The sequence below is a fragment of the Rhinoderma darwinii genome, chromosome 5, assembly GCF_050947455.1.
Source record: "Rhinoderma darwinii isolate aRhiDar2 chromosome 5, aRhiDar2.hap1, whole genome shotgun sequence".
Lineage (NCBI taxonomy): Eukaryota > Metazoa > Chordata > Amphibia > Anura > Rhinodermatidae > Rhinoderma > Rhinoderma darwinii.
Genome location: NC_134691.1, coordinates 189,120,459 through 189,146,423, shown reverse-complemented (window position 1 = coordinate 189,146,423; position 25,965 = coordinate 189,120,459). Strand labels below are relative to the sequence as shown.

Here is a 25,965-nt window from a genome sequence, read left to right as displayed (position 1 = left end):
GGGAAACTGCACCCCCTGAGGAATCATCTAGGGGTATAGTGAAAATTTTGATCCCAAAGGTTTTTTGCTGAATTAATTAGAATTAAGCCATGAAAATGAAAAATAATTTTTTTTTCCAACAAGATGTCGTTTTAGATCAACATTTTTAATTTTTACAAGGAATAGAGAAGAAAAAGCACCCCAACATTTGTAAAGTAATTTCTCCCGAGTACGGTAACACCCCATATGTGGTTATAATCAGCTGTTGACATATATGGGAACATTCAGAATAAAAGGAGCGGTATTTATCTTTTGGAGCGTAGATTTTGCTGGAATGGTTTGTGGACGCCATGTTGCATTTGCAAAACCCCTGATGTACCAAACAAAAGTGACCCCGTTTTAGAAACTACACCCCTAAAGGCATTTATCAAGGGATGTAGTGAGAATTTAGACTCCACAGGTGTTTTTCAGAAATGAATACGCAGTGGATGGTGCAAAGTGAAAATTGCAATTTCTCCACTGATCTGCCCATTCACCGCACAAGATGTTGTGCCCCTAGAGAATCTTACCCCATAAATTGTTAAGCGGGTTCTCCCGGGTATGGTAATGCCTTACTTGTGGCCATAAATTGCTGTTTGGGCACACTGTAAGGCTAAGAAGGGAAAGACTACCATTTTGAGCATGGATTTTGCTTGGTAGTTTTGTTTGAGTTTTGCTGGTATTCAGTTTATAATGTGGTGGCATATGTAATCTGTGCGGAGTACATCAGGGGTATATGTAATCTGTGCGGAGTACATCAGGGCATAATAAGAGGGTATAATAATGGGGTAAATAATACAATTCTCCATAGATGTGTGTTATGCTGTGAAGCGATCCGTTATGCACAGGCCGGTGTCGCACTGATAAACGGTTTTCTTTCTTATCCCCCTTTTGTAACGCTCTGCACCTTTTGGGGACTTTTTCTCCTTCCTAGTTTGGGAAATATTGCTGGGAAAGTTTTGCGCTGGTATGATACGGGCGCCCTCGCTTCCAGCGGATGTGCGATGTCCCTTCCCTTTCCTAGTTCCTAAATACTGGGGTTCTGAAACTGAAGGAATGTTCCCCTCCGGCCTGCGCATTGAGATGTTTTTCATCACCGCATTACTAGTGCCGTAACTTTTTTGTTTTTCAGTTGATTGAGCGGTGTGCGGGCTTGTTTTTTGCGAGACGGGCTGTAGATTTCATTGGTACCATTTTGGAACACATACGACTTTTTGATCACTTTTTATTTCATTTTTTGGTAAAGGAAATTACCAAAAACAAGCAATTCTGGAATCGTTTTTTATTGTTTTTTTTTATCGGCATCCACAGTGCGCCCTAAATTACATGTTAGCTTTATTCTGCGGGTCGATACGATTACGGCGATACCAAATTTATATAGTTTTTTTTATGTATTGCGGCTTTTGCACAACAAAATCACTTTTTTTATAAAATCATTTGTTTTCTGTGTCGCCATATTCTAAGACACATAACGTTATTATTTTTGAGTGCACAAAGCGGTGTGTGGGATTATTTTTTGCGGGACGGATTGCCGTTTTTATTGGTACTATTTTGGAGTAAATGTGACTTTTTGATCACTTTTTATAGCATTTTTTGGAAGGAGATGTGACCTAAAAACAAAGATTCTGGCGTTGTTTTTCATGGTTTTTTTTTTACGGCGTTCACCGTGCGGGATAAATTACATAATAGTTTTGTAGTTTGGGTCGTTACGGACGCGGCGATACCAATTATGTATAGTTTTTTTAATTTTTACGGTTTTTCCCATAATAAAAGACTTACTATGGGAAAAAAGTCAGTTTAGCTTTATTTTTATTTGAAATGTGTGTGTTTTTATTGTTTTACCACATTTTTATTAACTTTTTTTTACTTTTCTGACTTGTCCCACTATGGGACATGAGGGCCTGATGCCCCGATCGCTACTCTAATACACTGCACTACATACGTAGTGCAGTGTATTAGCGCTGTCAGTTATTCACTGACAGCAAGCCTATGAGGACACGCCGAAGGCGGGTCCTCATCGGCTCCCGTACAAGGCAGACTCGGACGCCATTTTCTGGCGTCCGATTGCCACAGCAACCCAGCGATTGCATCACTGGGTTGGCGATCGGGTGAAAACCTATCAGATGCTGCGCTCTATTGAGCGCAGCATCTGAGGGGTTAATCTGCCGGATCGGAGAATAGCTCCGGTCCTGGCAGTTACAGGAGGGTGCCAGCTGTATAATACAGCTGTCACCCCGCGGTGACGGTGCCGGCTCTGCTTCTGAGCCCGCACAATCACTGCGCCGTACATGTACGGCGCTTTGCGGGAAGCACCTCCCGACAGCGCCGTACATGTACGGCGCATGTCGGGAAGGGGTTAAAAGGATTTTCCTTTAATCAATATTTATCACCTATCCACAGAAAAGGTGATAAATATCTGATTGCTGGGACCCCCACCCATTATTAGAACGGTGTACCTCGCCGTTCCTGTGAGCCCCTTAGCAATGGAGCGTTCTTTCGCATGCTTGGCCACTGCTTTATTCCTTTCTATGGGGCTGCCGAAGATCAGGCTCGGTAAGCCGTTCTCGTGATCGGTCGGGCACCCAAAGATGAAATGTTAGTATCCAGTTAATAGGTGATGAATAACTATTATGGGAAAACTCCTTTTAAGTAAATAGATAATAAATATGTTTGGGATTTTTGTTTTGTAATGTGGTTGCTACTTAGTTTTTATTTATAAAACCCTTCCTGGAGAAGGCAAATTTGGAGACGCACTTCCTTCGTGTGTAGTCCGTACAACGGGGTGTGTGCGCTTTATGGTAGCTGAAATGAATTGGGGTTAATTGACCGAGAAATAGAATTTTACATTCTCTGGAAAGTGATGCAATACAGCACCTCCTGCTGAGACCAGGGGAGATGCATAGGAGCATTATCTGTGAGTATAGTGTTGATATATTCGCTTATCTAGGCTTCTAGTAATACTATAGAGCTTTTGATTCTCCACGTCCTGTATATACAGCAAAGCTGACAGGTGAGCTACAGAGAACATAAAAAAACAGCTTGTTGTGACTGCTCTAGTAGCCAGTGTGAAAACTGCAATTTTTAACCCCTTCATGACTGAGCCTGTTTTGGCCTTCAGGACGAAGCCAATTTTTCAAATCTGACGTGTCACTTTATGTGGTAATAACTTGGGAATGCTTTTACCTATCCAAGTGATTCTGAGATTGTTTTCTCGTGACATATTGTGCTTTGTTAGGGAAAAATTTGGTCGATAAATTCAATATTTATTTGTAAAACACCAAGATTTAAAGAAAATTAGCATTTTTCTAAATTTAAATGTATTTACTTGTAAAACCGATATTAAAGAGGTAAAACCGATATTAAAGAGGCTCTGTCATCAGATTTTGCAACCCCTATCTGCTATTGCAGCAGATAGGTGCTGCAATGTAGATTACAGTAACGTTTTTATTTTTAAAAAACGAGCATTTTTGGCCAAGTTATGACCATTTTTGTAGTTATGCAAATGAGGCTTGCAAAAGTCCAAGTGGGCGTGTTTAAAAGTAAAAGTCCAAGTGGGCGTGTATTATGTGCGTACATCGGGGCGTTTTTAATACTTTTACTAGCTGGGCGTTCTGATGAGAAGTATCATCCACTTCTCTTCAGAACGCCCAGCTTCTGGCAGTGCAGATCTGTGACGTCACTCACAGGTCCTGCATCGTGTCGGCACCAGAGGCTACAGTTGATTCTGCAGCAGCATCAGCGTTTGCCGGTAAGTAGCTACATCGACTTACCTGCTAACGCCGATGCTGCTGCAGGATCATCTGTAGCCTCTGGTGCCGATGTGTCCTCGCTCGTCTGACACGATGCAGGACCTGTGAGTGACGTCACAGCGTGATCTGGCAGAAGCTGGGCGTTCTGAAGAGAAGTGGATGATACTTCTCATCAGAACGCCCAGCTAGTAAAAGTATTAAAAACGCCCCGATGTACGCACATAATACACGCCCACTTGGACTTTTACTTTTAAACACACCCACTTGGACTTTTGCAAGCCTCATTTGCATAACTACAAAAATGGTCATAACTTGGCCAAAAATGCTCGTTTTTTAAAAATAAAAACGTTACTGTAATCTACATTGCAGCGCCGATCTGCTGCAATAGCAGATAGGGGTTGCAAAATCTGGTGACAGAGCCTCTTTAATACCACACAAAATACTTACTAGTTTATATTTCCCATATGTCTACTTTATGTTTGCGTCGTTTTTTGAACATTCTTTTATTTTTCTAGGACGTTACAAGGCTTAGAACTTTAGAATCAATTTCTCATATTTTCAAGAAAATGTCAAATGCCTGTGTTTTTTCAGGGACCAGTTCAGTTCTGAAGTGGCTTTGAGGGCCCTATATATTAGAAAGTCCCCAGAAGTCACCCCATTTTGAAAACTGCACCCCTCAAAGTATTCAAAACAGCATTCAGAAAGTGTTTTAACCCTTTAGGCGTTTCACAGGAATTAAAGCAAAGTAGAGGTGAAATTTACAAATTTCATTTTTTTTTCTTCGAAAATTCATTTGTAATAAAAAAAAATTCTGTGCCACAGAAGATTTTACCCAAGAAATGCAACTCAATATTTATTGCCCAGATTCTACAGTTTTTATAAATATCCCACATGTGGTCCTAGTGCGGAAACACAGACCTCAGAAGCAAAGAAGCACCTAGTGGATTTTGGGGCCTCCTTTTTTTTAGAATATATTTTAGGCACCATGTCAGGTTTGAATAGGTCTTGTGGTACCAAAACCGTAAAGACCCCCCCCCCCCCCCCCCCCCAAAAGTACCACAGAAGGTTTTACCCAAGAAATGCAACTCCATATTTATTGCCCAGATTCTGCAGTTTTTAGAACTATCCCACATGTGGTCCTAGTGCGGTAATGGACTGAAACACAGGCCTCAGAAGCAAAGGACCACCTAGTGGATTTTGGGGCCTCCTTTTAATAGAATATATTTTAGGCACCATGTCAGGTTTGAATAGGACTTGTGGTACCAAAACAGTAAAGAACCCCCAAAAGTGACCCCATTTTGGAAACTATACCCCTCAAGGAATTTATCTATGGCTATAGTTAGCATTTTGAACCCACAGTTTTTTTGCTAAATTTATTTGAATTAGTATATGAAGATGAAAATCCTACTTTTTTTTTTTTGTGAAAAAACTTAGAAATGTTAAATTTTTGCAAGAAATAAAGTAGAAAAAACACCCCAACATATGTAAAGCAATTTCTTCCGATTTATAGCATATGTGGTAATAAACTGCTGTTTGGACCCACAGCAGGCCTCAGAAGAGAAGGAGCACCATTTGGATTTTTGATTTCTGATTTTGCTGGAATAGTTTTCAGTGCCGTGTCGCGTTTGCAATGCACTGGAGGGCTGAAAACCGTGGAAACTCCCCAATAGTGACCCCATTTTGGAAACTACACCCCTCAAGGAATTTTTCTAGGGGTAAAGTTAGCATTTTGACCACACAGTTGATTTGCTGAATTCATTGGAATTAGTCTGTAAAGGTAAAAATATACTTTTTTTTTTCTGTAAGAACTAAGAAATTTTTAATTTTTGCAAGGAATAAAGGAGAAAAAGCACCCCAACATTTGTAAAACAAGTTCTCCTGATTACGTAAATACCCCAGATGTGGTAATAAACTGCTGTTTGGACCCACACCGGGGCTTAGAAGGGAAGGACCGCTATTTGGCTTTTGGAGCTCAAATTTAGCTGGAATAGTTTTTGGGTGTCATGTCGAATTTGCAAAGCCCCCGAGGGACCGAAACAGTGGAAGCCCCCAAAAAGTAACCCCATTTGGGAAACTACACCACTTAAGGAATCTATCTAGGGGTATAGTGAGCATTTAGGCCCCACACGTCTTTTGCAGAATTTATTAGGATTAGGCTGTGAAAATTAATATCAACATTATTTCCACTAAAATGTTTAATTTTTTCAGTTTCATAAAGGAGAAAATTCCGCCCAACATTTGTAAAGCAATGTCTCCCGAGTACGGCTATACCCCACGTGGTCATAAATGTTTTTTTCATTAGAAAGTAATTAACCCTTTCCGAACTGAGCCATGTTTTGCTTCTTTCTTTTTAGTTTTTCCTCCCCGCTTTCCGAGAGCCACAACTTTTTTTATTTTTCTGTCAATAGTGGTGTGAGGGCTTATTTTTTGCGGGACGAGCTGTAGTTTTTATTGTTACCATTTTTTGTACATAAGACTTTTTGAGCACTTTTTATTACATTTTTTGGTAGAGCCAAGGAGACCAAAAAACAGATTTTGCCATTTAAAATTCTTTATTTTTCACGGCGTTCACCGTGTGAGTTAAATAATGGTATATTGTAATAGCTTGGACTTTTACGGACGCAGCGATACCAATTTTGTGTATTTTTTTTATTTTTTTACATTACTTTAGAGAAAAAAAAATGTGAAAAGGGTTTCTTTCTGGACTTTAAATATTTATTAAATTTTTTCCACTAATAATAATAACTATTTACTTTTGTTTTTACATATTTTTTTAGTCCACCTAGAAGACTTGAACCAGCAATCGTTAAATCACTGGTAGAATACACTGCAATACTAATGTATTGCAGTATATTGTGATTTTTACAGGCTCCTGTAACAGCGTGATCGCTGTTTCTGTCCATTAGTCCTGGGTATCAGCTGTAATACACAGCTGACACCCGCAGCATATGGCGCGGTCTCAGCGCGTGAGACGCTCCATATACCACCCCCCATACCACGACATGCTATTAAGTCATGGTGCGCGAAGGGTTTAATGCGCAGAGGATGGTGCAGTGAAAATTAAAATTTTCCACTGATGTGCCATTTTAGTGCACTATATGTTGTGCCCAGTTTGTGCCACAAATACCACATAAAATATTAACCGGGTTCTCCCGGTATGGCGATGCCATATCGGTGGATGTAAACGGTTGTTTGGGCACGCTGTAGGGCTCAGAAGGGAGGGACGCCATTTGGCTTTTGGAGCACATATTTTGCTTGGTAGTAGCTCTGGCGTTTTGCTGGTATTTCAGTTTATAATGTGGGGGCACATGTAGGCTGGGCAGAGTACATCAGGGCATAATAAGAGGGTATAATAATGGGGTAAATAAATAATCCACAGATATGTGGCCAGTGTCGCACTTATAAATTGCACCCGATCTTATCCGCTTTTGGAACGCTCTGCACATTTTGCATCACCATAATCTGGGAGCCGGAACTTTTTTTTTTTTCACCGCCGGAGCTGCGTGAGGGCTTATTTGTTGCGGGATAATCAGTAATTTTCATTGGTACCATTTTGGGCTACATGCGATTTTGTTGATCACTTTTTATTCCATTTTTCGGCAAGCCAGGTGACCAAAAACCATCAATTCTGACAATGATTTTTATTTATTTTTGACGGCGTTTACCCTGGGCTATAAATGACCATTATACTTTATTCTGCGGGTCTGTACGATTACGGCGATACCATATGTATATACGTTTTTTTTTATGTTTTGCAGCATTTGTGCAATTAAATAACTTATTTAGAAAATAAATTATTTTTTGTGTCACTATATTCTGAGAGCCATAAGTTGTTTATTTTTCAGTCAAAAAAGCTGTGTAAGGGCTTGTTTTTTGCGGGACGGGTTGTAGTTTGTATCGGTACTATTTTGGCGTACATGCAACTTTTTGATCACTTTTAATTGCTTATTTTGGGAGGGGTGGTGACCAAAAAATATTGATTCTGGCATTGTTTTTCGTTTATTTTTTTTGCGGTGTTCACCGTGCGGGAAAAATAATATTATAGTTTTATAGATGGGGTCGTTACGAACGCGGTGATACCAAATATGTGTACTTTTTTTTTAAAATGTTAATTTTCTTCCTATAATAAAATACTTATTATAGGAAAAAAAAGCCGTTCTTGTTTATATCACTTATAACTTTTTATTTTTACACTTTTCTTAAAACATTATTTATTTTTTTTACTTTTTTCACTTGTCCCACTAGGGGACACTTAGACTTGCAGCTCTGATCGCTGCTGGAATACATTACACTACACACGTAGTGTAATGCACTCCAACTGTCAGTGTGACGTAACAGTCACACTGACAGGAAGCCTACGACGACCACCTTCCGGCTGGTCCTCATAGGCTTCTGTACATGGCAGCCCAGAAGCCATTGTCTGGCGTCCGGTTGCCATGGGTACCATCGCCAGCCCCCGTGATTTCACGTGGGGGCTGCCGATCGGCGCTAAACACCTTAATTGTGGCGTTCAAAATCGAACGCCGCAATTAAGGGGTTAACTGCCGAAATCAGCGGCGATGGGCCGCTGATCGGCAACGGGGAATGCAGGGCAGACACCCTGCACAGTTAACCGCCGATGCGGAGTAGCGCCGCGCGGCGGTTAACTGTCAAAGCACAGACGTAACTGCACGTCAAGGTGCGCGAACTTACTGCTCACCTCGACGTACAGTTACTTCAAGGTGCGGGAAGGGGTTAAAGATGTATTTTTTTTACGTGGATAAATTGTGCAATAAAACCCAGATACAGAACTATACATTCCTTTAAAAAAAAAAACTTTTTAATAAACTTTGCTTAAAATAACTGTAAAAGCGAATATAATAAAATTTTAAATATATATTAGCAACAAATGCTTTGTCGGGCTCCTTTCCTCCTCCCTGCTCTCCTTACGGTATGTTCACATGCAGAGTCAAAAACGTCTCAAAATACGGAGCTGTTTTCAAGGGAAAGCACGTGCAGCATGGAGCTATGTGCTCACAGACAGTATAGAGATGAAATAATTTAGCCAGAAGCTGAATTATGGAACCCACGAGAGCTGTCAGTCGCCTGCCACTGGTTTATGCTTTGTTCACATTGACTTCGTGTCTTCTAGCTTTAAAGAATATAAACCAACCGTGAAGTAATAATTGTTATTTCTCATAATGTTTGGATCCAAATTAAAGTTTAAATAAAATAAACTTCATACTTCTAGGGATATTCCTAGAATGGACCGTTAACACCCATCCACAGGATAGGTGATAAGTGTCAATGCTGTAGGCCACGCTTCTGGGATCCCCCACCGATTACTAGAATGGAATTACCGAGCCCCCTGTTTCTACTCACTGCATAACTACAATAAGGAAAACTTTAAACGGAACTGCGGACAAGCATTGGCGATGCTGCTTTAATCAAAATCGAAGGAACTGACGAAGACAAGCGAGTACAGAACTCCGCTGTTTCTATCAGTCTGATAAACATGGACTGGAGCAGCAGGGTGCATGCTTGATCCCCTCTCAATTCAAGCTGCTCCTCACAGTGGGGCGTTTAGGGAGTCAGAACCGGGGTCTCGTGACCCCAGTTCTAGTAATCGGTGAGGCCCTTAGTGATCAGACGCTTAACACCTATCCTGTGAATAGGTGTTTTGTACATTCTGTGAATACCCTCTTAAAGTTGTCTTAACGGGCACTAAGGCATGTTGACTTTATAGAACGGACTATCCTGCTTGGTGCTCTGTCTCTATCAGTTAGATTGGAGGGCTTCCATCAAATAGTGTTGGTTTGGTGGACGTGTCCCATCCATGTTTTACATGGCTAGTTATTTAAATGAACGACCGGCATGTAATGGTAAATTTATAGCCAGTCCGAGTTTCCCCTGGCAAAAACTGCTTTACAGTCTTTGTATAAGGAAAAAAAAAAAGTATTCTGATGCACTAATATCTGTTGCAGTAGATCGGCTCACATCTACTGAACTTGAGGCCTGGCTCATTGTTTACACAAACTTTTGCTGGAGAGTCCACAGTTATTTTGTTGACTCGAGCTGTGAATGTTTAACTTTAAAACTAAAATTTTCCTCAAAGTTAGGCCTGATTTACACGAGCGTGTGCGTTTTGCGCACGCAAAAAATGCGGCGTTTTGCGGGCGCAAAAGGCACTTAACAGCTGCGTGTGTCATCCGTGTATGATGCGCGGCTGCGTGATTTTCGCGCAGCCGCCATCATTATGACACTCCGTTTGGATGTTTGTAAACAGAAAAGCACGTGGTGCTTTTCTGTTTACATTCAGAGTTTGACAGCTGTTGCGCGAATCACGCAGTTCGCACGAAAGTGCTTCCGTGCGGCATGCGTGGTTTTCACGCACCCATTGACTTCAATGGGTGCGTGATGCGCGAATAGCGCACAAAGAAAGGACATGTCGTGAGTTTTTTTCAGTGCATTCACGCTGAGCAAAACTCACGGACTGTCTGCACTGCCCCATAGACTAATATAGGTGCGTACGACACGCGTGAAAAGCATGCGCTTCGCACGCACCTTATATCACGCACGTGTAAACGAGGCCTAGTTCTAGTGCGATTTTGACACTCACTTTCTATGTCTATTTTAATGAAGTGCTTCTCCCCACAGAAGTCTTCAGTGGGAGATCGATGTTTTGCTCCTCGAACCACATCTAAGGAAATGCAGGTTAGAAAAATGTTCTGTGATGCCTCTTGCGTCTTTCTATATATTCATAAGTGGAGATTATATATTGGGGGTAGGCTTGATAGCAACCATGTAAATACATCTCAGGGAATGTATGAAGGCTTTTACACCAGAAGTGAATCTCCATAGAAGTGACCTGTGGCTGCTCAGTAATAAGCACACAGTAAGCAGTAGCTGTGGTTGCAAATAGTGACTGCAACCAATATTGTATTTTCAATTGGAAGGTTTTTAAGCCTTCTATAGTTTATACATCACAGATTTTCACTTGAAGCAATGTTTCTTGGATGTATTCATCCTACTTGTCTGGTATTGTACAAACGAATTTAGTTATGTTTTATTATACTAAAACAGTTAAGTGGAATACCTATCCATATATAATAAAGCAGAAAGTAGAGGCAGCTCCAAATTGTGAATAAAGTGGTGTGTTTTATTCACCTCAGCAATGTGGCTGGGGTGAATAAAACACACCATTTTACACCACCTGGAGTGCTGCCTCTACTTTTTTTTTTTTTTGACCTATGGGCTCATAGCCTTAGCCTGTGTTGTGGAAGTCAATGGCTCAAAATATATTAAACTGAAATTTAGACGAGTGTTCCAACAGACACTCACGCCAGGCACTTTATCCAGCATCCTAATCAGGATCTTTCATACTGATCTATATCGGGAGAGGAGAAAAAACACAGACGCTACTGATATGCTCAAAATACTCCTCTGGAGGTTTATTGCCAAACTCAACTATAATAATATCATTCAAATGGGGTGTAGACTTGAGGTTAACCAATCAGAGGCAATGTGACAATAACGCTTATTCAGCCAATAGCAGACCATAAGAATATTTCAAATACCTAATTCTTCATTAAAATGCTGACATCAGGTACCACCTGGAGACAAGCATATAATCGGCAGTTGTTAGTGATTTGTTCTCATGGGGGAGTTTGTTGCAATAATGAGAAATAATTGCACTTTATGTCTGGGCGTTCAGCCAACCCGCTACAATGGGGCTATGAAGGCCATATTATAAGACATTTCTTTGAATTATATAGAAGAAAGTTCATTACAAAATGGAGAATGCATATTTTAGTAATTCGGCATCCTGCTTGATAATTCCTAATGTAATTTTATACAGAGAATATTAGCAAATAAACCATCCTTCACACCTGGGAGGATTATTTGCGCCAACTAACCGGAGCAGTGCTGCTTTTCTTTTTGTTTTATATCCATATATAATAGATATTTTCTAATTGTTCTATAAACATTCACTCACATATGACTGAACTAGAGAAATACGTATAAAAGGGGTTCTACAAAGAGAACAATTTTAGGGTTTTCTGATGTTTAGACATGCCAAGACATTACATTAGTAGAGGTACTGCAGCTGGGACATCGCACTGTTCTCCTTAATGAACTGTCACACCCCTAGTAGCGTTTGGTAAACTGCCAGTCCCCTTTATTCCCTAGCCGCACGACTCCGTAACTGTACGTCGTCGCGGGAGGTTACTTCCCACACGAGGGCATACAGTTACTGAGTCAGTGTGCACCGGTAACCGGGAGGTCAGCTGTCCACTGTTTCCGGCCAGCGGACCATCGCCGCTGATTTTGGCATTTAACCCCTTAAATACGGCGATCGTGGGGGTTATCGTAGGTACTGTAATGTACTGTAGAAGCGACCAGTGCTGCTGCTGTTCAAATCCCCTAGTGGGACATAAAAAATAAAAAGTTAATAAAAATGTTTTATAAAAGTTCTAAGTGAAATAAACACAAACTGCTTATTACCCTATAATAAGTCATTTTATTTTTTTTTTATAGGAAACAAATGAATATGTTAAAAGTACACATATATGTGCTATTGCCACGTTCGTAATGACCCAAACAATGTTATTTATTCCGCACAGTAAACAGCACAAAAAAAAATAAAATACTATGCCAGAATTGCTATTTTTTTTGCCACCATCCCTTCCAAAATATAGAATAAAAAGTGGTCAAAAAGTCGCATGTTCCCCCGAAATAGTACCAAAAAAAAAAAGCCCTTACACAGCTTTTTTTAACTAAAAAATAAAAAAATGTATGGCTCTCAGAATATGGTGACACAAGAAATAAAATAGTACCAATAAAGTGATTTTATTGCGCAAACGCTGCAAAAGATAAACTATATACATTTGGTATCGCCGTAATCATAACCCGCAGAATAAAGTAAAATGTAATTTATCACGCACAGTGAACGCCGTAAGAAATAAAGAATTTAAATTTAAAGTTTTTTTGGTCACCTTAGCTCTCAATTTTTCTTTAATAAAAATGTTTCAAAAAGTTGTATGTACCAAAAAATAGTAATCATAAACTACAGCTTGTTCCACCAAAAATAAGCCCTCGCACCGCTCAATCGACCAAAAAATAAGTTATGTGAGAATGTGGTGAAACAAATCAGCCTTTTTTTTTTAACGTTTTTTCTTTGTAAAAGCAGTAAAATATATATATATATATATATATATATATATATATATATATATACACACACACACACACACATTTTTGTATACCGTAATTTTATCTAGCCACAGCATAAAGTTAAGCTGTCTTTTTTTTAACGCACGGTGGAGGCCGTAGAAACTAAACCCAAAAAAGAATGAATGAATCACAATTTTTCCCAATTTCAGCCCGCAAAGATTTTTTTTTTTCAGTTGCCCAGTACATTACATTGTACTTTAAATGGTGTCATTAGAAACTGCAACTCCTGCGGCAAAAAAATAGGCCCGAACACCACTCTAGTGCCGGATAAATAAAAAAGTCATGGTTCTTGGAAGGTGGGGAGTGAAAAATGAAAAAAGCAAAAAAAGATCAGTCCTAAAAGGGTTAATTAATTTTGAATGAAAAAAACATTTATTACCACATGTGGGGTATTTTTTTTTTCTCCTTTACCCCTTGTGAAAATGAAAAAATGCAACATTTTAGTGGACAAGAATGTTGATATTAATTTTTACGGCTTAATTACACTAAATTCTGCAAAAGAAAGCTGGGGGGGGTCAAAATGCTAACTATACCCCTAGAAAAATTCCTTGAGGGGTGTAGCTTCCAAAATGGGGTCACCTTTGGGGGATTGCCACTGTTTGGTCCCTCCAGGGTGTTGCAAATACGACATGGCACCGAAAACCATTCCAGCATAATCTGTGCTCTAAAATCAAAATAGCGCTACTTCCGAGCCGTGCCGTGGGTCCAAAAAGCAGTTTATTCCCACATATGGGGTATTGCTGTAATCGGGAGAAACTGCTTTACAAATGCTGGGGTGCTTTTTCTCCTTTATTCCTTGTAAAAAAAAAAAACAGTTTTTTCAGAAAAAAAGTAGATTTGTAATTTTTACAGACTAATTCCAATAATTTTAGCAAAAATGTGGGCTAAAAATGCTTTCTATACCCCTAGAAAAATTCCTTGAGGGCTGTCACTTTGGGGGCTTCCACTGTTTTGGCACCACGAGACCCCTTCAAAAAAGGAGGCCCCAAAATCCACTAGGTGCTTTTTTTGCTTCGGAAGCCAGTGTTTCAGTGCATTAACACACGAGGGCCACGTGGGATTTTTCTAAAAACTGAAGAATCTGGGCAATAAATATTGAGTTGCATTTCTTTGGTAAAACCTTCTGTGTTACAGATTTTTTTTTTTATTACAAATGAATTTCGGCAAAAAAAAATTAACTTGTAAATTTCACCTCTACATTGCTTTATTTCCTGTGAAACGCCTAAAGGGTTAAACTTTCTGAATGATGTTTAGAAATTTTTGGGAGGTGCAGTTTTTAAAATGGGGTGATATATGGGGACTTTGGAATATATAAGGCACTCAAAGCCACTTCAGAACTGAACTGGTCCCTGAAAAAATTTCCTTTGAAATTTTCTTGAAAATGTGAGAGAAATTGCTGCTAAAGTTCTAAGCCTTTTAACGTCCTAGAAAAATAAAAGGATGTGCGAGAAACGATGCGAACATAAAGTAGACTTATGGGAAATGTAAACTAGTAACTATTTTGTGTGGTATTACTGTCTGCTTTACAAGCAGATACATTTAAATTTAGAAAAATGAACATTTTTGCGCATTTTTGCAAAGTTTTGTTTTTCACAAATATTGAATTTATCGACCATTTTTATACTAACAATGTACAATATGTCACGAGAAAACAATCTCTGAATCTCTTGAATAGGTAAAAGCATTCCAAAGTTATTGGCACATAAAGTAACACGTTAGAGTTGAAAAAATCGGCTGTGTCCTGAAGGCCAAAACAGGCTATTTCTATATGGCCTGTATGAAAAGCCTGTAAGTCATAGCCAAAAGGGGTCTAGATTTATCCCTATCATAGGAAAACCTATTTAACATATTCAAAGGCTTATATATTTCCACACTTTATAGTAGTACAGTAAACTTCCTTAAATTGGGAATTTTTTGGTGCCGGATTCTAATATATTTCAGATTATTGGATGGTCAGAAGTATGTAGAACTCGCTGGTAAGGTTAAAGAATCTTCGGAAAGCGAGCCTACTGTAAAATGTTAACACGAAATGTGGTGGTCTGATCGGTTTGTCTCCCACCAATCCAGAGCAAAGGGGTTCCTAGGCTTCCTGCTTTCAAAGCAGAGATGGATGCGCATGTGCAAGAACTCTCCTGTGCTCTGTAAGGCCTCATTCACACATTGCAGTTTTGGCCAAGATTTTGCTTTGGCATTTATAAGCCAAAACACTGAAGAGTTACAAATCAGAGCTTTTATGTTTCCCTTCACTTCTTTACCAACTGTTGCGCGAATAACGCGCGTCACCCGGAAGTGCTTCCATGTGCCGTGCGCGATTTGCACGCACCCATTGACTTCAATGGGTGGGTGCTGCGCAAAACACGGGCAAGTATAGGACATGTCGTGAGTTTTATGCAGAGGACATATGCTGCGTGAAAATCACAGCCTGTCAGAACGGCCCCATTGACTTACACGCGATTTCTATGCGTGCAGCACGGACATAATACACGTTTGTCTGAATAAGGCCTAAGGCTTCATTTAAATGCACAATGTGAAGATTTTTACAACTGTTATTCATTATGTGCTTCTAATAAAAAAAAAAAATCTGTCTACAGAGCTGTGTGAGTATGTTAGTGCGATGTAAATAAATATTAAAGGCTATGTAAACCTTTTGAATACTGTTTACTGTTATATTTAAAGAAAAAAATGTATTGTGTTTTTTGCAACTTTTGAATTGGTTTTCATTAAAAAATGTTTTTACTTTTTGAGATACAACTTCTATGTATGCTGGATACATAGAAGCTGTGTCTTGCACTGAAACCAGAATCTGTCAGGTCAGCGGGACTGACCACTCCGGTGATAGCGGGTCCTGCGTGTCTGACACGCAGGATCCACCGTTTATCGATCACGTTTAAATTATGAACCCCTGTTGTGTCTTGCAGCCTAAGGGTATTTTCAGACTCGTCAAATCGAGAAACCGGGATATTTTGCCATGATTTCAGGGTAGTTGCACCAATAAACCACTATTTGATCGCACCATTGTAATAGACCCTAAATCACAGCTGCCCTATTGGCCACAGGCTTTTCCTGCAACCATGTTTTACGTGTGGTACTGCAATGTAGTTTCAAAATGGGCTGTTTCTCCTTCAGTGGATCCGCCTGTTTCATCGTTGTCTAAAAGTACTTTAATCCCATTGTCAGATTCAGGTTCACAGTGATTCTCTTGACAAAAAGACTCCCAGGACGTCTGCCTTCGATTCAGCAGGTCTGCCCTTCACCCAGCATTTGCTGCCTCTTGGGTTAGCAAGGACTGCTCTGTATGGGATAAAACAATTCACCGTGGTGTCTCGATAGGAGGGCTGCAGGAGGATCTAGCTAACCTTGCTTTTCGTGTCTGTGCTTCAGAAATCTTATTTGAGGCCACCTTTGAGTCAGCTTGTTTTTCTATCAGGACATCCATAATTCAATAGCTATTGAAGCTCAAAATTTTAGGCGGTAGACTCTGCTCCAAAAAAGGCCCAGTAGGACTTCTTTTTGTTGAAACAGACTATTCAGAAAAATTCAGAATTAAATAATTTCTGAGGTTACTGTTAGTAAGCGTTCTCTTCTGCCTCAGAACGGTCACTGACATCTGCAGCCTTCTCTCCGTTCTCAAAGGTTTCGGTTCTCTCCTAACTTTTCCTCTTTGAAATCATACTCTTCCCAGAAGTCAGACGAGAACTAGCTGTCTCATGGACTCCAGACACCCATCGTACAAGCCTGAGCCTGCTTGGCATCAGAGTCCTAGGCTTTTGTAGCCCTCCTCCTCCTCCTCCTCTTCCAAGGCCTCTTTGGCCTGAAGGTGTCAACTCACTTGAGTCTGCTCGGGTAGGGGGGTATTACTTGTTTCATGAGATATGATTTGCTCATGTGGTTGACGACTTGGTTTGGGAGGTGTTGTCGAGGTGGTACAAAAGAGAATTTTTGACCCTTCCGCCTAAGTCGGTTCTTTCTGTAGACTCCACCTCATGTATCACAATCTGCTTCTGCTTTTTTTTTCTAGTCTGTTTTGTTCTCTTATTCTCAGAATGTGATCGGCCCAGTTCCTCAGTCAGAACGGTTTCAAGGATTCTATTCTTCACTCACCAAAAAAGACCGATTTTTCAGATCCATCCTGGATATAAAGAAATAACCATGATGGAAACCTACAGAAAGCGTTGTTCGCGTTCGGTGGTTTCACATGGATTCCCTGCGGTCAGTGGTCGCATGGCTGGCACCTGGAGATTTCCTTTTGTCCATCGACATTTGCAATGCTTTCTCTCCACGTTTCACAAAGACCCACCAGCGTTTCCTCGGATTTGCTGCAGTTTCTCAACATTTCCAGTTTCTGTCTTGTGAAGGCTCTAAGGATCTTCACCTAGGTCCTGGCCACTCGATCGGTGCTGCTCGGCGCCAGAGGAGTTGCTGACATCTTTTACCTGGACAACCTATTGATGAAGGCCCCTCCCGACGGGACAACCTTTCTCGCCTCAATATTATGGACGCGTTGAAGCGAATTCAGAACGATCTGCAGCAGTGAGAAGTCTTCCTTAGTTCCAGCTCAGCACGTGGAATTTCTGGAAATTATTTTCAACACCAGGACCGTCAAGGTTCATCTTCCATTGGTCAAGGTGTTCCAACGTCGCTCAATTGGAGTGGAAAGCATCAGACCGGCTCATATATACACACTGCTACCTGCCCTGATGATTGTAGGGGAGTTTCTCTCGCTCTGATTAGATGGCATCTGAGTGGGAAGCATCACCCCCCCCCCCTTGCCAATTGAGCAGTGTTAACTACCGCTGTCAGTCAAAGCCCTAAGGCCTCATGCACACGACCGTAAAAACTCCCGTTATTACGGGTCGTAATTACGACCCGTAATAACGGGCTCATAGACTTCTATTGGCGACGGGTGCCTTCCCGTTTTCTCACGGGAAGGTGCCCGTGCCGTTGAAAAAGCTAGAACATGTCCTATTTCAGGCCGTAATTACGGCACGGGCAGCCCATAGAAGTCTATGGAGCTCTCGTAATGACGGGTGGCTACATGTGTGCACCCGTCATTACGGCAGCGTTGCTAAGCGACGTCAGTAAATAGTCACTGTCCAGGGAGCTGAAAGAGTTAACTGATCGGCAGTAACTCTTTCAGCACCCTGGACAGTGACTACCGATCAGAATAAACCTGTAAAAAATAAAAATAAAAGACTTTCATACTTACCGACAACTTCCTGCTTCCTCCAGTCCGGTCTCCCGCCCGTTGCCTTGGTGACGCGTCCCTCTCGACATCCGGCCCGACGTCCTGGATGACGTTTCAGGCCATGTGACCGCTGCAGCCAATCACAGGTCAATCACAGGCTGCAGCGGTCACATGGACTGCCGCGTCATCCAGGGATGTCGGGCTGGATGTGAAGAGAGGGACGCGTCACCAAGACAACGGCCGGGTAAGTATGAATTTTTTTAACTTTTATTACAGAAAGGGCTGTCCCTTCTCTCTATCCTGCACTGATAGAGAGAAGGGGCTGCCGATTAGTGCAGTGCTATTTTGCCGCCAAAAACGTGCCCGTAAATACGGGTGGAATACGGGTGACACCGGACCCATATTTACAGGCACGGGTTCGTAAATACTGGTGCAAAACGGGTGGAATACGTGTGACACCGGACCCGTATTTACGCCAGTATTTACGGGTGGGAAAAAATACGGTTGTGTGCATGAGGCCTAATTTCCATAGGCTAGTAGATAAAAAGCTCTAGAATCTGAGGCGCTGGCAATCTAACTAACGGAGATGTTGGTCGCCTGTCATTCTCTCGAAAAACACTTTTCTGCAAGGAGTAGCTTATGCTGTTCCTCCATTAAGACATTCCACTGGGTCTTGGGATCTTAAGTTGGTCTTGAGGGCTCTCCAGATATCGCCTTTTGAATCCTTGCGGGAAATTTAGCTGCATCTCCTTTCATGGGAAGTTGCTCGTCTTGCGACTGTAAGGCCTCATGCACACGACCGTAGCCGTGTGCACGGCCGTGATTTTCGGGCCGGCCGGCTGCGGACTGTCAGCGGACTGTCAGCCGCAGGCCGCCCGCACATGGCCGCGGCCATTGTTTTCAATGAGCCCGGACCGCAGAACCGGGCCGTAATAAGACATGCCCGTTCTTTCTGCGGTCCGGGCTCCCGGGCCGTGCACGGACCGCAAAAACTACGGTCGTGTGCACGGCCCCATAGAAAAGAATGGGGCCGCAATTCTCGCGTGGATTTTCGGGGGAATTGCGGCCGCAAAAACATGGTCGTGTGCATGAGGCCTTACATCTGTCAGGCGGGTTTTGAAGTTAGCTTCTCTGTCCTGCAAATGTCTTTATATAATTAGCCATAAGGCTAAAATGGTGTTCGGTCCTGTATTTTCTCCCAAAACTGGTCTCTGCCTTCTATATCAACTAGGGGATAGTAGTACTTCCTGGAATCATGGACACGTTTGTTTTGGTTTTTGACGTCTACTGCTTCTGTACAAACTAATTTAAACCAGTGTCTGTGGGAGAGATATGACCTGCCTTTGCAGAGTCGAGACTCCTTCCTACATTGTCACCCTCCTAGTGGCCAGGGCCTATACCCACGGTGCGTTTGCCCAGTGAATTGAACGAGAATTTTTTTTTCGGAGTGCAAAAATCAACTTAAAAAAATGGGATTATACAAGAGAGGATACTTAATGGTGTTTTGATATATATATTTTTCTACTGCTGGAGAACCCCTTTTAACCCCTTCCCGCGCCTTGACGTAACTGCATGTCAATGTGTGCAGTAAGTTCGCGCACCTTGACGTGCAGTTACGTCTGTGCTTTGACAGTTAACCGCAGCGCGGCGGTTAACTGTGCAGGGTGCCTGCATTCCCCGTTGCCGATCAGCGGCCCATCGCCGCTGATTTCGGCAGTTAACCCCTTCGATGCGGCGGTCGATTCCGATCGCCACATCGAAGGATTTTAGCGCCGATCGGCAGCCCCCACGTGAAATCACGGGGGCTGGCGATGGCAACCGGACGCCAAAAAATGGCTTCCGGCCCGCCATGTACAGAAGCCTATGAGGACCAGGCTGGTCGTCGTAGGCTTCCTGTCAGTGTGACTGTTACGTCACAATGACCGTTAGAATACATTACACTACGTAGGTAGTGTAATGTACTCTAGCAGCGATCAAAGCTGCAAGTCTAAGTGTCCCCTAGTGGGACAAGTGAAAAAAGTAAAAAAAAGAATAAAAATGTTTTAATAAAAGTTATAAGTGACATAAACAAGAACTGCTTTTTTTCCCTATAAGTCTTTTATTATAGGAAAAAAATGAACACGTAAAAAAAAGTACACATATTTGGTATCACCGCGTTCGTAAAGACCCCAACTATAAAACTAATACTGTTTTTCCCGCACGGTGAACACCGCAAAAAAATAAACAAAAACAATGCGAGAATCACAATTTTTTTGGTCACCACACCTCCCAAAATATACAATAAAAAGTGATCAAAAAGTCGCATGTATGCCAAAATAGTACAGATACAAACTACAACCCGTCCCGCAAAAAACAAGCCCTTACACAGCTTTTTTGACTGAAAAATTAAAAAGTTATGGCTCTCAGAATACGGTGACACAAAAAATAATTTATTTTCTAAATAAGTGATTTTATTGCGCAAACGCTGCAATACATAAAAAAAAAACTATATACATATGGTATCGCCGTAATCGTACAGACCCGCAGAATAAAGTATAATGGTCATTTATAGCCCAGGGTAAAAAATAAAAATAATTGTCAGAATTGATGGTTTTTTGTCACATGACTTGCCGAAAAATGGAATAAAAAGTGATCAACAAAATCGCATGTAGCCCAAAATGGTACCAATGAAAATTACAGATTGTCCCGCAACAAATAAGCCCTCACGCAGCTCCGGTGGTGAAAAAATAAAAAAAAGTTCCAGCTAACAGATTATGGCGATGCAAAATGTGCAGAGCGTTCCAAAAGCGGATAAGATTGGGCACCATTTATCAGTGTGACACTGGCCACAAATCTGCGGATTATTATTTATTTACCCCATTATTATACCCTGTTATTATGCCCTGATGTACTCTGCCCAGCCTACATATGCCCCCACATTATAAACTGAAATACCAGCAAAACGCCAAACAGAACTACTACCAAGCTAAATCTGTCTCCAAAAGCCAAATGCCGCTCCCTCCCGTCTGAGCCCTACAGCGTGCCTAAACAGCCGTTTACGTCCACCGATATGGCATCACCATACCCGGGAGAACCCGGTTAATATTTTATGAGGTATTTGTGGCACAAACTGGGCACAACATATAGTGCACTAAAATGGCACATCAGTGGAAAATTGTAAATTTCACTCTGCACCATCCGCTGCGCATTAAACCCTTCGCGCACCATGACTTAATAGCATGTCGTGGTGTGGGGGGTGATATATAGAGCGTCTCACGCGCTGAGACCGCGCCATACGCTGCGGGTGCCAGCTGTGTATTACAATAATATACCCGGGACTAATGGACAGAAACAGCGATCACGCTGTTACAGGAGCCTGTAAAAATGACAATACATTAGTATTGCAGTGTATTCTACCAGTGATTTAACGATCGCTGGTTCAAGTCTCCTAGGGGGACTAATAAAATATGGAAAAACAAAAGTAAATAGTTATTATTAGTGTAAAAAATTAAATATTTAAAGTCCAAAAAGAAACCCTTTTCACATTTTTTTTTCTCTAAAGTAATGTAAAAAAATAAAAAAAATACACAAAATTGGTATCGCTGCGTCCGTAAAAGTCCAAGCTATTACAATATACCATTATTGAACTCGCACGGTGAACGCCGTGAAAAAAGAATTTTAAACTGCAAAATTGCAGTTTTTCGGTCACCTTGGCTCTACCAAAAAATGTAATAAAAAGTGCTCAAAAAGTCTTATGTACCAAAAAATACCAATAAAAACTACAGCTTGTCCCGCAAAAAATAAGCCCTCACACCACTCTATTGACGGAAAAATAAAAAAGTTGTGGCTCTCGGAAAGCGGGGAGGAAAAACGAAAAAGAAAATAGCAAAACTTGGATCAGTTCGGAAAGGGTTAATTACTTTCTAATGAAAAAAACATTTATGACCACATGTGAGGTATAGCCGTACTCGGGAGAAATTGCTTTACAAATGTTGGGGTGCATTTTCTCCTTTATCCTTTGTGAAATTGAAAGCATTCAACATTTTAGTGGAAATAATGTTGATATAAATTTTTCACGGCCTAATTCTAATAAATTCTGCAAAAGACGCGTGGGGCCTAAATGCTCACTATACCCCTAGATAGATTCATTAAGTGGTGTAGTTTCCCAAATGGGGTTACTTTTGGGGGAGGCTTCCACTGTTTCACTCTCTGTGGCTTTGCAAATTCGACATGACACCCAAAAACTATTCCAGCTAAATTTGAGCTCCAAAAGCCAAATAGCGCTCCTTCCCTTCTAAGCCCCAGTGTGGGTCCAAACAGCACTTTATTACCACATATGGGGTATTTACGTAATCAGGAGAAATTGTTTTACAAATGTTGGGATGCTTTTTCTCCTTTATTCCTTGTAAAAATTAAAAATGTCTAAGTTCTTACAGAAAAAAAGTAGATTTTTACCTTTACAGACTAATTCCAATGAATTCAGCAAAACAACTGTGGGGTCAAAATGCTAACTTTACTCCTAGAAAAATTCCTTGAGAGGAGTAGTTTCCAAAATGGGGTCACTTTTGGGGGGTTTCCGCTGTTTTCATCCCTCCAGTGCATTGCAAACGCGACACGGCACTGAAAACTATTCCAGCAAAATCAGAAATCCAAAATCCAAATGGTGCTCCTTCTCTTCTGAGGCCTGCTGTGGGTCCAAACAGCAGTTTATTACCACATATGGGGTATTACTATAATCGGAAGAAATTGCTTTACATAATATGTTGGGGTGTCTTTCTACTTTTATTCCTTGTAAAAATGTAAAATGTCTACGTTTTTTCACAAAAAAAGTAGATTTTCATCTTCACATACTAATTCAAATAAATTTAGCAAAAAAAACTGTGGCTTCAAAATACTAACTATATCCATAGATAAATTCCTTGAGGGGTATAGTTTTCCAAAATGGGGTCACTTTTGGGGGTTCTTTACTGTTTTGGTACCACAAGTCCTATTCAAACCTGACATTGTACCTAAAATATATTCTAGTAAAAGGAGACCCCAAAATCCACTAGGTGCTCCTTTGCTTCTGAGGCCTGTGTTTCAGTCCATTACCGCACTTGGACCACATGTGGGATAGTTCTAAAAACTGCAGAATCTGGGCAATAAATATTGAGTTGCATTTCTTGGGTAAAACCTTCTGTACGATGCAAAAAAAAATTGTATTGTAATTGTATTACAAATGAATTTTCGAAAAAAATAAATTAAATTTGTAAATTTCACATCTACTTTGCTTTAATTCCTGTGAAACGTCTAAAGGGTTAAAACACTTTCTGAATACTTTGAGGGGTGCTGTTTTCAAAATGGGGTGATTTATGGGGACTTTCTAATATATAAGGCCCTCAAAGCCACTTCAGAACTTAACTGGTCCCTGAAAAAAATAGGCTTTTGAAATTTTCTTGAAAATATGAGAAATTGCTGCTAAAGTTCTAAAAATTATATTCAAAAAACAATGCAAACATAAAGTAGACATATGGGAAATATAAACTAGTAAGTACTTTGTGTGGTATTACTATCTGTCTTACAAGCAAATACATTTAAATTTAGAAAAATGCAAATTTTTGCTAATTTTCTCTAAATCTTGGTGTTTTTTTACAAATAAATATTGAATTTATCGACCAAATTTTTTCCCTAACATAAAGTACAATATGTCACGAGAAAATCTCGGAATCACTTTTATAGGTAAAAGCATTCCGGAGTTATTACCAACTAAATTGACACGTCAGATTGAAAAATCTGCTTCGTCCTGAAGGCCAAAACACAGAATGCACTGTTTACAACCAGAACTTCCATGGATGAGGAATGTATACGTAGAACTCTTAGGCCTAATTCACATCTGCGTTGGGGCCTTTGTCGCAGATTCATCCGAAAATACCAGAAATAATAGCACAGAATTCTTCGCTATTGTTTCCGGTAAAACCATGGAAAATCGACGGAACCCATTAAAGTCCAATAGGTTTCGTCGAGCGACCGTTGTCTACGTTGTTCAACAGAACCTGTGCTTCCGGCATTTTTGTTCTGTTCCTCTGACAGAGCAAAAAAAAGCAAAGGCCGAACGCAGATGTGAACAAGGCCTAATGTACACATTTTCAGTCTTGGATGTAAACTTTTTTTTTGTTTTTTGGCACTGCAGGTCTGCAGCTTTACATGTAGGTCCTTACAAAATTTTAGAAAACACTTACAGAATTTTACAGAACATTTGCAAACTGCAAATCACAAGGAAAATTTAAAACTTTCAGGTATCTAATTTTCTGACATTTAATTTTCACCCGTGTAATGTCTTACTTTTACTCCGTCCCCTCTTCTTTTTTTGTTTGTGTACTACTTGTGTAGTGTTAAAGTAAAATATAGATACTATAAATGTTTCTATAAATGCTCTTGTACAGCTTTAAATCTTTATCTAAAACACCAGAGGGACTATTTTCATTAACCTGGAGGTTTGTTACTTGTGTTGCTAAAATACAGTATTGCATGTGTTATGATTAATGTAATAACTTGAGAAGAAAGCTGGACGCCACAAACCGATTGGTCATTAAGCCAAAATCTTCAGTAGATCTAAAAGTCTTATAACAGACTGACACATTAGTGTGCCAATACATTGCTGGAAACATGGTTACTTGTTTGTTAACGGTTTTTTACATTACAGAGGACCATTTGTCGCTGCAGTAGTCCCTATATTATGAGTTGACCTTAGTGTAACTCAGCACCTATTATGACTTTGGTAGCGACTGCAAGGCCTTGGCCACTTCTGCAGGAGAAATTTAAAGGGTTTGTCCGCAAATTTTGTTTGTTTTCTGTTTTGTTTTTTTTGCGGGGGGGGGGGGGTTTGGAATAATTTAAAAGTCATGCAATTTTACAATATACCGTCTGTATTCCTCGCGGTTTTTGAGAACTCTACTATCTGCTATTCAGGAGAAACATTCATTGTTTACTGCCAAGAGATACATTTCTGTGTATGGTCATGTGACGGACACACAAGTGCAAGGCTCGTTACAGTATGTGTATCAATGCTGTAACTGTAACGATCCCAGCACCTGTGTGATCATCACATGACCATGGACAGAATTTTATCCACTGGCAGTAAACCATGATCGTTCCTACTGAATAACAACAAGCAGAGATTGTCAAATCTGTGAGGAATTAATACAGAGAGAATATTTGAAATTTGTCTAACTTTTAATTCTACAAAAAATATTTAATTTACTGAAACCGGACAACCCCTTTACGGAACACTTGACTCCTGTTGAAATTGCTGGGCCCTATAAGTAATTCACTGACTTGTCAAGTCTGCTAGAGCAATACTTTATCACTGAGTATTTTTTGTATACAAGGTCTTGCTAAAGAAAATATATACTTCTCATATACAACTAGACAAAGTTTTGTATCCTAACAGCCATATCTCTTAAGGCGCATGAGATCACGCAAGCTTCCATTTAAAGGGATATTCCCATCAGACATTTTTTGTCATTACGGCCGCATCCAGAGGGAGAATAAATGAAGATAGGCATGCACGGAAATAGTCAAACAATCGTGCTTGGCTATTTCCGTAACTCCCATACAATTTGAATTAAGAGCCGGGCACATACGCGGCCACTACTTTATTCATTGTCTGCCTTGATTCAATGGTATAGGTGCGGTTTCCAGAGGTAAGACCTGCATCTAACAGACATTTTTGGCATATTGTATCTTGTAGAATTGCCATACATGTCTGTGATGGGAATACCCCTTTAATCATCGCTAGAAATCTTTATTTGGAGTTCTCAATATTTTCAAAGAAGGATGGCC

The 25,965-nt window shown here is 40.5% G+C and overlaps 1 protein-coding gene across 1 annotated transcript in view; it reads left to right on the top strand.

Moving 5' to 3' along the window:
- Window positions 1-25,965, top strand: part of LOC142652534 (uncharacterized) — a 143,743-nt gene that overhangs the window by 13,224 nt on the left and 104,554 nt on the right. The window contains exon 2 of the mRNA XM_075828179.1: window positions 10,404-10,460. Within this exon, the coding sequence (XP_075684294.1) occupies window positions 10,455-10,460 (6 nt within the window). The 5' untranslated portion in view covers window positions 10,404-10,454. The remainder of the gene's footprint in view (window positions 1-10,403; window positions 10,461-25,965) is intronic.